This window comes from Pristiophorus japonicus, chromosome 3 (assembly GCF_044704955.1).
Source record: "Pristiophorus japonicus isolate sPriJap1 chromosome 3, sPriJap1.hap1, whole genome shotgun sequence".
Lineage (NCBI taxonomy): Eukaryota > Metazoa > Chordata > Chondrichthyes > Pristiophoridae > Pristiophorus > Pristiophorus japonicus.
In genome coordinates this window covers 215,863,531-215,875,674 of record NC_091979.1, presented here as the reverse complement: position 1 = coordinate 215,875,674, position 12,144 = coordinate 215,863,531, and the positions used below count along the sequence as shown (strand labels likewise).

Sequence of the window (12,144 nt, the reverse complement as noted above, 5' to 3'; positions counted from 1 at the left end):
AATGGCAGGGCCTCATGTATGCAGAGTCCTGCCCAACTCACGGCCAGATTGACTAGCGAATGGGAGTGTGCTTTTCTAAGGATCTAATGGCTCTGATAAATCCTCACCATGTCCTATGGAGAGACTCTGAGACGAGTCCCACTAACAAGGCAAGAGATATGAATTAAAGTTAGAGAACTTAAAGAAACAATTCATAATTTGCAACGAATATACATTCCTTTAAGGAATAAAATCTCAGAATTTTTTTTCCAATTGTGGCTAACGAGAAATTAAATATAGTTATTAGATTAAAGGACGAGGCTTATAAAGTTATTAAAAGGAGTAGTAAAGCCTGAGGATTGTAGAATTCAGCAATGGATGAGCAAGAAGTTGATGGAGAGAGAGAGAGAAGAGAGAATGAGAGTAAACTAGCAAGAGACATAAAAACAGCTTGGAAAAGCATCTACTTGTAAAAGTATGTAAAAAGGAAGAGATTAGTGAAAGTAAATGTGGGTCCCTTAAAGACAAGAGAGAGGAGAAAGTATAATGAGGAATAAGGAAATGGCAGTGACATTAAACAAACACTTTGCATCAGTCCTCAGGGAAGACACAAAAAACATTCTGGAAATAGTGGGTCGAGGGAGAATGAGGAACTTAAATAAAATGAGTAAAGAAATAGCATTGGAGAAATTAACGGGACTAAAAGCCAACAAATCTCCTGGACCTGATGGCCTGCATCCGAGGGTTTTAAAAGAGGTGGCTAAGAGATAATGGATTCATTGGTTTTGATCTTCTAGAATTCCCTAGATTCTAGAACTGTCCCCGTGGATTGGAAGGTAGCAAATGTAACACCGCTATTCAAGAACGGAGGGAGAGAAAACAGGGAACTAGAGAGAACTTAGCCTGACATCAGTAGTAGGGAAAGTGCTAGAATCTATTATTTGGGATGTGGTAACAGGGCACTTAGCAAATTATATGATTGGGTAGTCAACGCAGAGTTATGAAAGGGAAATCGTGTTTGACAAATCTGTTAAGTATTTTGAGGTTAACGTGCGTCCCTTAAAGACAGAGACAGGAGAAATTATAATGAGGAATAAGGAAATGGCAGTGACATTAAACAAATACTTTGTATCAATCTTCACTGAAGACAAAAAACAGGGCAGATAAGGGGGAACCAGTGGATGTGCGGTTTTTGGATTTTCAAAAAGCATTCGGTAAGGTGCCACACAAGAGGTTATTACACAAAATTAGGGCTCATGGGATTGGGGGTAATATATTAGCATGGATTGAGGATTGGTTAACAAACAGAGTGTAGGAATAAACGAGCCATTTTCAGGTTGGCAGGTTGCTAGTGGGGTATCACAAGGATCAATGCTTGGGCCTCAGCTATTTACAATCTATATAAATGACTTAGTGTAGTGTATCCAAGTGCGCTGACGATACAAAGCTAGGTGTAAAAGTAAGTTATGAAGACCAAAAAGGCTGCAAAGAGATACAAGACACGTTAAGTGAGTGGGCCAGAACATGGCAGATGGAATATAATTTGGAGAAATATGAAGTTATCCACTTTGGTAGGAAAAATAGAAAAGCATAATATTTTTTAAATTGGAGAGAGACTGGGGAATGTTGGTATTCAGAAAACCTGGGTGTCCTTGTACACGGATCACAGAAAGTTAACATGCAGGTACAGCAAGCAACTAGGAAAGCAAATGGCACGTTAAGTTTTTATTACAAAGGCATTGGAGTATAAGAGTAAAGAAGTCTTACTGTAATTGTATAGGGCCTTGGTGAGACTACACCTGGAGTAGACATAGAAAATAGGTACAGGAGTAGACCATTCGGCCCTTCGAGCCTGCACCTCCATTCAATAAGATCATGGCTGATCATGCAACTTCAGTACCCCATTCCTGCTTTCTCTGCATACCCCTTAATCCCTTTAGCCGTAAGGGCCACATCTAACTCACTTTTGAATATATCTAACGAACTGGCCTCAACAACTTTCTGTGGTAGAGAATTCCACAGATTCACCACTCTCTGAGTGAAGAAGTTTCTCCTCATCTCGGTCCTAAATGGCTTACCCCTTATCCTTAGACTGTGATCCCTGGTTCTAGACTTGCCCAACATTAGGAACATTCTTCCTGCATCTAAGCTGTCCAGTCCCATCAGAATTTTATATGTTTCGATGAGATCCACTCTCATTCTTCTAAATTCCAGTGAATATAAGCCTAGTCGATCCAGTCTTCTTCATGTCAGTCCTACCATCCCGGGAATCAGTCTGGTGAACCTTCGCTGCACTCCCTCAATAGCAAGAATGTCCTTCTTCAGGTTAGGAGACCAAAACTGTACACAATATTCAAGGTGAGGCCTCACCAAGGCCCTGTACAAGTGCAGTAAGACCTCCCTGCTCCTATACTCAATTCCTCTCGCTATGAAGGCCAACATACCATTTGCCTTCTTCACCGCCTGCTGTACCTGCATGCCAACTTTCAATGACTGATGTACCATGACATCCAGGTCTCGTTTCACCTCCCCTTTTCCAAATCTGTCACCATTCAGATAATATTTTGTCTTCCTGTTTTTGCCACCAAAGTGGAAAACCTCACATTTATCTACATTATACTGCATCTGCCATGCAGTTTTGATCTCCTTGCCGAAGGTATACTTGCCTTAGAGCAGTGGTTCTCAAACATTTTTGGTTGAAGGACCCCTTTTCAAATGGATTAGTAATCATCTAAATTATATTACTCATAATATGAAAGTGTTGCATGTAAAGAGTTCACTTTGTCTTCATTGCTGCCATAACAGAAAATTATGATTTACAAATGTATGTTGTTGGGAAAGGTAGCAACACGTTCATTGCTTCTTTTACTAATTCTGGGTACTGATTGACAAAAGAACCAGAGGCGATATGAGGAAACTTTTTTTGAATAAACATAGGAAGTTGTCCTAACCTAGAATGCACTGCCTGAACAGGCGCCGGAAGCAGATTCAATAGCAACTTTCAGTAGGGAATTGGATAAATATTTGAAGGGAAAACATTTGCAGGGCTATGGGGAAAGAGCAGAGGAGTTGGACTAATTGGATAGCTCTTTCAAAGAGCAGGCAAGATCGGCAGAATGGCCTCCTTGTGTACTGTATTATTCTGTTGCAGACTATTATTCTATTCAGAGATGCAGTGATCGTGACCATCTTTAAAAAAAGGGGACAAGTCCGACTGCGGCAACGACAGAGGAATCTCCCTCTTATCAGTCACTGGGAAAGTCGTCGCTAGAGTCCTCCTCAAACGTCTTCTCCCTGCGGCTGAGAAGCTCCTCCTGGAGTCACAGTCCGGATTTCATCCCCTACAGGGTAAAACGGACATGATTTTTACAGCGCGACAGCTGCAGGAAAAATGCAGGGAACAGCACCTGCCCTTATACATGGCCTTCTTCAACGGTCGACCGCGAGGGTCTATGGAGTGCCTTCCACCACTTCGGATGCCCCCAAAAATTCGTCAACATTCTCCGCCTGCTCCAAGACAACATGCAGGCCGTGATCCTTACCAACGGATCCATTACAGACCCAATCCACGTCCGGACCGGGATCAAACAGGGCTGATTCATCGCCCCAACCCTCTTCTCGATCTTCCTCGCTGCCATGCTCCACCTCACAGTCAACAAGCTCCCCGCTGGAGTGGAACTAAATTACAGAACCAGTGGGAACTTGTTCAACCTTCGTTGCCTCCAGGCCAGGTCCAAGACGACCCCAACCTCTATCGTCGAGCTACAGTACACGGACGCCTGCGTCTGCGCACATACAGAGGCTGAACGCCAAGTCATAGTCAACGTATTTACTGAGGCGTACGAAAGCATGGGCCTTACGTTAAGCATCGGTAAGACAAAGGTCCTCCACCAGCCTGTCCCAACTGCACAGCACTGCCCCCCAGTCATCAAGATTCACGGCGCGACCCTGGATAACGTGGACCATTTCCCATACCTCGGGAGCCTCCTAGCAACAAGAGCAGACATTGATGCCTCCAGTGCGCCAGTGCAGCCTGAGGAAAAGTGTGTTTCAAGATAAGGCCCTCAAATCTGCCACCAAGCTCATGGTTTACAGAGCTGTAGTAATACCCGCCCTCCTATATCGCTCAGACATGGACCATGTACAATAGACACCAAGTCGCTGGAGAAATACCACCAACGATGTCTCCGAAAGATCCTGCAAATCCCCTGGGATGACAGACCCACCAATGCTAGCGTCCTTGACCAAGCCAACATTCCCAGCATTGAAGCACTGACCACACTTGATCAGCTCCGCTGGGCAGGCCACATCATTCACATGCCAGACACGAGACTCCCAAGGCAAGCGCTCTACTCGGAACTCCTTCACGGCAAACGAGCCAAAGGTGGGCAGAGGAAACGTTACAAGGACACTCTCAAAGCCTCCCTGATAAAATGCAACATCCCCACTGACACCTGGGAGACACTGGCTAAAGACCACCCTAAGTGGAGGAAGTGCATCCGGGAGGATGCCGAGCACCTCAAGTCTCATCGCCAAGAGCAAGCAGAAATCAAGCGCAGGCAGCGGAAAGAGCATGCGGCAAATCAGTTCCACCCACCCCGTCCCTCAACGACTATCTGTCCCACCTGTGACAGACACTGTGTTTCTCATATTGGTCTGTTAAGCCACCTAAGGACTCATGTTTAGATTGGAAGCAAATCTTCCTCGATTCCAAGGAACTGCCTATGATGATGATGATTATGCTCTGATAATGGAGGTACTTGTCACACCTTCAGTCATGATAGATGCATTGTAAGAAATGCATTGAGCACTGATACTTTCCCTTCTGTAATTTGGGTTTAATTGAACTATTCTCACTGTGGATTTGCTTTAATTGTACATTGGTTTTTCACAAGGAAGAACAGTGAAGCCGACACATGGCGCCCACAATTCGATTCTGTGAACTCACACTTTCACTCTCTGCTTGACCGTGTTGCAGCGTTGGAGGCCAAGCCACAGCAACCGCTAGCTGCCGTCCGCCACTCCATTGGGCTCCAAAAGAAGTTGAGCAATGGCCTGACCCGTCGTGCCCCTCCCTCCACTGTGTCTGTCTGTCTAGTCGGCTGCCTTTACCTGACTGCTACAACCAGTCTCCGCCATGCATCCTGCGCCAGAGCCTGGAGATGAAATCACTTAGCAACCGTGAACAATTAACCATGAACACTTCAGAAGCGATGTTCCCTCTTTTTTTTGGGTGCATAGCACTCTTAAGGCGCTGCGTGGCCCATTCAGTTTCACACATGCACAAAGTTTAACATTGAAAAAGCCAGTCCTGGGCTCCATAGGACTGGCAGCGAGGTGTGCGGCTCTCTGGAACGATGTTCAGAAGCCATTTCTATGCCATTGATTCCAAATGGTTTTTCTGTCAACCAGATCCTAAATAGGTTGTACAAAATTGTAAGTAGAATTGAAGTGACTTTTCCCCAGCTAAGTAATTTTCAAATTATTTTGCGGAACCCATGGAAAGTCTCTACGGGCTCTAGTTTTAGAATCACTGCCTTAGAGAACCACTGCCCAGACTGAATCCTGGGATTGGGGGATGGGGGGGGGGGGGGGGGGGGATTGTCCTATGAGGAGAGATTGAGTAGATTGGGCCTAGATTCTCTAGAGTTTAGAAAAATGAGAGGTGATCTCAGTGAAACATACAAAATTCTTACAGGGCTTGACAGGGAAGAAGCTGGGAGGACGTTTCCTCTGGCTGGGGTGTCTAGAACTAGCCTCAGAGCCACTTAGGACTGAGATGAGGAGAAATTTCTTCAAAGGGTTGTGAATCTTTGGAATTCTCTACTCCAGAGGGCTGTTAATGATCAGCCAGACAGTGATCAATAGATATTTGGATACTAAGGGAATCAAGGGATATGGAGATAGGACGGAAAGGTGAAGTTGAGATTGAAGATCAGCCATGATCTTACTGAATGGAAAACCGCACTTCCCAAATCCTATGCAGGCTTGAAGGGCCGAATGTCCTACTCCTGCTCCTATTTCTTATCATCTTCTTATGTGGAACCTTCTGCATCAATTATTTTACTGTTATAAAGTCGGACAGGTTCTCCCCGCACTAGACTTTTCTTCCCTTTAAGCACTTTCATGTCATTGCTTCTAAATACTTAAAACATTTTCATAGTATATCTGCAATTTTATTCACCTGTGGCATAAAGAAAATAAATGACAAGGATCAATGAAACTTGGATCAGTGTGTCAGCAGCCTTTCCTGTTGCTTCGATCGGGGTTCACAGTTTGCTGACCTGTCCCGTCGTTCCAGGTGATGAGCAGCAGTAGGAGTTCAGTGTTTGCTTTCTTTCCTGACTGCCACCTTAGATCTTGGAAAACTACACTTCCCAAATCCTACACAGCAGAAATGTGTAAGGAGGGCGTGGGAGGGGAAAAGGTCCTCTCTGATTCTACAAAAGGATACCAAAGGGGCCAGGGAAATGGGGTCAGAATGGAGACAGCACCAATTGCAAAGTTATCACAGGTGTGATCAGCCAAATTTCCCTTCTGTACGACGATCAAGAGGAGGCCATTCAGCCCTTCGAACCTGTTCCGCTATTTAATTAGATCATGGCTGATCTGTATCTTAACTCCATTTACCCATCTTAGTTTCATATCCCTTAATACATTTATCCAACAAAAATCTATCAATCTCAGTTTTGAAATTTTCAATTCACCGAGCCTCAATGGCTTTAAAAAAAAGTGTTCTCGTTCACAGGACGTGGGTATCGCTGGAAAGACCGGCATTAATTGTCCATCCCTAATTGCCCTTGAGAAGGTGGTGGTGAACCGCCTTCTTGAGCCGCTGAAGTCCTTGTGCAGTACTCCCACAGTGCTGACTTTGTTGTAGCGGTTTGGTACAAGTGAGTGGCTTGTGAGGCCATTTCAGAAGACAGTAAGAGTCAACCACATTGCTGTGGGTCTGGAGTCATATATAGGCCAGACTGGCTAAGGGCAGCAGATTTCCTTCCCTAAAGGACCAGTTGGGTTTTTCCAATCTGGTAGTTTCATGCTCATTAAAATACTAGTTTTTTTATTTCTAAATTTATTTAATTGAATTTAAATTCCACCAGCTGCCGTGGTGGAATTTGAGCTCACATTCCTGGATTATTGGTCCAGTAACATAACCACTATGCTACCATACCCCTATTGGGGGGGGGGGGGGGGAGAAAGAGTTCCTGTTTTCCACTATCCTTTGTGTGAAGAAATGTTTCCTGACATCACCCCTGAATGGTTGAGCTCTAATTTTAAGCTTATGCCTTCTTGTTCTGGGCTTCCCCAACAGAGCAAATAGTTTCACTCTATCTATCCTATCATCTTATCATCAACTAGATGCCCCCTTAATCTTCATAGAAGGTTCACTCGGTTGATTCCGGAGATGAGGAGGTTGAGTAGGTTGGGCCTATACACGATGGAATTCAGAAGAATGAGGTGTGATCTTATTGAAACATAAGATAATGAGGAGGCGCGACAAGGTGGGCAGAGAGAGGATACTTTCATTCATAGGGGAATGTAAACCTAGGGGACATAGGGCCCCGAGTTGCTCATGTTTTTTTGGAGCAACTGGTGTAGAATGGAGCATCTTAGAAATTGCAATTCCCGGCATTTAGTTTGCTGCAGTTCTAGTCAGTTAGAATAGTTTCATTTTGGAACAGATTTTTTTTTCAAAAAGGGGCGTGACCGGCCACTTACGCCTGTTTTGAAAGTTTAGGCAGTGAAAACTTACTCTAAACTAACTTAGAATGGAGTAAGTGTAGACTTTTGTACACTGAGAAAATCAGGCGTAGGTTACAAATCAGGCGTAGGGAAGAGAGATGGGGGGGGGGGGGAAGGGAAGTTTACAAATATTAAACACATCACTTTTACAAATAAAGAGCCATCATCAATAATAAATGATAAATAAATCAACCAACCAATAAAAAATAAATAAAAAAATCAATAAATAAAAAATTAAGTTTCTACTCACCGACTACAGAACCGGGAGCCCTCCAATAGCGTGCTGGGACGGCCCACGGCCCACCCCCCCACCCCACCCCACCCAGTGTGTCTCTCTCTCTGTCTGTCAATGTCTATGCGTTTTTGACAGCGAGGGGAGAGTGGGGGCGGGGGAGGAGGTCGGGAGAGTGGGGGCAGGGGAGGAGGTCGGGAGAGTGGGGGCGGGGGAGGAGGTCAGGAGAGTGGGGGCGGGGGAGGAGGTCGGGAGAGTGGGGGCGGGGGAGGAGGGGGCTGGTCAGGAAAGTGGAGGAGGAGGTCAGGAGAATGGAGGAGGGAGGTAAGAGGGGAAATTTACAGAATAAAGGAGCCAACTCCCCAAATCAGGCCAGAAAGGACAGTGTTTCAATTTCAGGCGTGCACTGAGCTAGCTGATCTCAGTCTGGGTAGCAACTGTGCTACACAACTGGCATTCGGAACATAAGAACAGAAGAAATAGGAGCAGGAGTAGGACCTACGGCCCCTTGAGCCTGCTCCGCCATTCAATAGGATCATGGCTGATCATCGACCTCAACTCCACATTCTCATCCCGATCTCCATATCACTTGATTCCCCAAGTCTCCAAAAATCTATCTATCTCAGCCTTGAATATATTCAGAGACTCGGCAGCCACAGCCCTCTGGGGCAGAGAATTCCAAAGATTCACAACCCTGAGTGAAGAAATTCCTCATCTCTGTCTTAAATGGCCTACTCCTTATCCCGAGACTAGACTCTCCAGCCAGGGGAAACCACCTCTCAGCACCTACCCTGTCAAGGATGTGAGGGGGCAACAAAAACCAGCTCCAATTAGTGAAACTTGAGATTTCCACTGTGTGTTATATGCAACAAAATCATAAACCCATGTATAAACAATGCATCGATTTTGCTACACACAGTACACAGATTAATTCTCCCCTCCCAACGTACTCCAGCAAGAGTCAGCATCTTTCGGAGAGATGAAGAGATAACTGGCTAAAACAGAAACAAACTAAATTACGCAGAAAATGATTCAAAAAAAGGCACATTTACTCACTCAGTAAAGTGCCCAGACTAGTTACTGTACTGTTGGTTCAGAATGCTGGAATTATGATACCTAGTGATAGGAGCACCGCCAATTATGCAATTTATAGCACTTGGCAAGTGAACTGTGACACGGGTTCAGATTATGGCACTGCCCTCAAGGAAATTCGCATGCAGCCTACAAGATACGTGCGCTGTTACACCAGAAGCTTTGGCCTGGGATATCTGACTTCGATATTGACATTTGATTTGCTACTACCATACGAAAGATGATTAGGGTGTCTTTTTTTCTTACCTATAATTTAATCGTTTACATATTACCTACATTGTAAACAGTGTCTGAATCAGCGAGGAGTTCCGAAATCAAGGACAGGTCACTGAACCAACAAAGTTATTGCTGTTAGGTATTTCCATGGCAATTTTTCAATTACAACTCTATACCCTTTATAATTGCAGTCAGTATATTTTCACTGGTTTGATTTCTCTACACAGAGCATAAATTTAGATTTGCTATCAAAATAACCAGTTGGCACCCAAGTTCTTGCCACCTTATTGAAAACTCAAACTTTTTTTGTTTTGCAACATCTCCACATAAAGTACAGAACATTTTGTCTCCAAAAGTATACAATCAGAAACTTGGAACATTACTGCACAACGTAGCCTCTAATTTTCCATCAGTGAACGCACGTGACTTTTTAAGAAAAAAAGCCTTTGGGCCCAATAAGCCCCCCACCCCAACTCACTGGTCTTCTCACCATAACGCTTGCTGCCTGTGCTCTCCAGAGATACATTAGTTTACAGCCTCTCGATTCTATTTATACTGGCCACTTCAGTGGTCTTACCTGGCAACTTAACCCTTTGAGTGAAAAGAAAAGACGACTTGGGATTTATATAGTACTTTTCACGTTCCCAGGACATGGTAATGAATTCCTTTTGAAATGCAGTTAGTTATTTTGTAGGCAAAAATCCATTATGACTATCCTTCTTACCCCCTCATTTTTCACTTGTGTCCCCTGGGGCTAGAGCTTTTTACTATAATTTGTTTTGGTCCATTTTTATCAATTGTGGTGAAGAGTTTATCATATTACTCTAGTGACCACAACATTCCCTGTAGACTGTGTTCACTGTCCTAATTTTCACAATAAGCTTCCACTATTTACAAAACAGCTTGTTTCCACACCAGGCAAGCGTCACATTTCAGTGGTGACAATCACTTGTAATTTAGAAATATTACTAGTTTAATTAGGGTTCCCATTTATTTGGTTTTAGAACATTTCTGAAATTAAAAACACAACTTTAAGTTCTTAAAAAGAGATGGGCAAAACGGTCAGCCTCGCCATCATTACTCTGTGAAACTGACAGCAACTTCTGGCATCCACACATATGTAGTTAAACACGGAAATCCAGAAGTTGGTGTCAGTGATTCCCCGCTGCTCCATAAGATGTGCTCTTGAAGTCCTCACAGATGAAAATCTTGGAAGTTATTTGAACGGACGTGAACTTGCACTTTTATACTCCAATCTCGCTGTTTTTTTTTTAACTCAAAAATTAAGCCTTAAATGAAGTGTAATTGGATTTTTAACGCCATACTAAGTCATAATTACTGCTGAATAACCTCTCTGGCCCTGAAAAAATAATGTTATATTTGTGAAATATCAAATTTCTCCATTATGAAACAAAATCCATAGATTTTAAACATTATTTTTAAGTTATGATAGTTCAGCTTCTACTTTAATCCCATGTGTATGTTCCAATCTTTAAAATGATTATAAGGTGAAGGAGAATCAATGCTTTTTACTTCCTGGATTGCTGTCTAATAGAATTCTTCAATGTCATTGGCACCTGAACCTGCTTGATGACATCTCTGTTGCTAGACGCCAGAGATCCCCTACAGATGGCGCCAGAATAAAATTAATGTCGGGAGAGCTGAAATCCACACCAGAGGTTGCTAGATCTTTGTGGGCAGCTTTCTTCCGAGGTCAGCGGTGAGTGCCATCACTTCGCCACTGACCAGAAAATCCAGACCATTACCACCATCAGGAGTTGGAGCAACTCACTCATACTTCCAAAGTCACAGTGCTGCAGCTGGTAACTACCTTCCAGAGGTCAAAAGGTCTTGCATCAGATGACAAACTCCTCGCTACTCCCACCATGAGGAAAGACAGGAGGAGGCTCGAGTGGAGCATGGACTGGCTGGGCCGAATGGCCTGTTTCTGTGCCTTACAGCCTACGTAATCCTATGTAACCTCCTCCAGCCCCACAACTCCCCCACCCCGAGATATCTGCACTCCTCTAATTCTGCCCTCTTGAGCATCCCTGATTATAATCGCTCGACCATTGGTGGCCGTGCCTTCTGTGGTCTAAGCCCCAAGCTCTGGAACTCCCTGCCTAAACCTCTTCACCTTTAAGACGCTCTTTAAAACTTACCTCCTTGACCAGTCACCTGCCCTGATTTCTACTTATGCGACTCGTTGTCAAATTGTTTTATATCAGAATACTCCTGTAAAGCGCCGTAAATACTCCTTAAAGGGTTAACACCTGTCAGCGGTGAACGCGGGACAGCTGCCGGGTCTGGGCCAAGGGCTGGCTCAGGGAGTGACTCTGACCCGAGCTCCCGCCCACACTCCACACAGCGCCTACTCACCTGGAAACCGCCGCACGACGCAGCCCAGGACCGCACTTCCTCAACAACTCGCCGCACACCATCCGCACCGCCGCCATCTCACACTGAGAGGGGAGGGGCCTGAGATAGGAGAGGAGCCTGTGAGAGGGGGCTGAGGGGGGAGGTGTCTGAGAGAGGGGAGGGATCTGAGTGACGCGTGAGGCACGGGGCGGGGCCTGAAAGAGGGGAGGGGTCTGAGAGAGGGGCGGGACCTGAGAGGGGAAGGGCCTCAGTGAAGGGCAGGACCTGAGAGAGGGGAGGAGCCTGAGAGGAGAGGGGGTGGGGTCTGAAAGAGGAGAGGGGTCTGAGAGAGGAGGAGAGGGGTCCTGAGAGTGGGGAAAAGGCTGAGAGGGGAGTCCTGAGAGTGGAGGGGAGGGGCCTGAGGAGGAGGGGTCTAAGAGGAGGAGGGGTCTAAGAGGGGGAAGGTCCTGAGAGGGGGAGGGCCCTGACAGAGGGTATCAGTCTGAGAGTGGAGGGAAGGG

The 12,144-nt window shown here is 45.1% G+C and overlaps 1 protein-coding gene across 1 annotated transcript in view; it reads right to left on the bottom strand.

Annotated features, from left to right (window-relative positions):
• The window catches only part of kansl1l (KAT8 regulatory NSL complex subunit 1-like), a 321,460-nt gene extending 309,687 nt beyond the window's left edge, over window positions 1–11,773 (bottom strand). Inside the window, exon 1 of the mRNA XM_070876272.1 lies at window positions 11,645–11,773. Within this exon, the coding sequence (XP_070732373.1) occupies window positions 11,645–11,721 (77 nt within the window). The 5' untranslated portion in view covers window positions 11,722–11,773. The remainder of the gene's footprint in view (window positions 1–11,644) is intronic.
• Window positions 11,774–12,144: the final 371 nt, after the last annotated feature.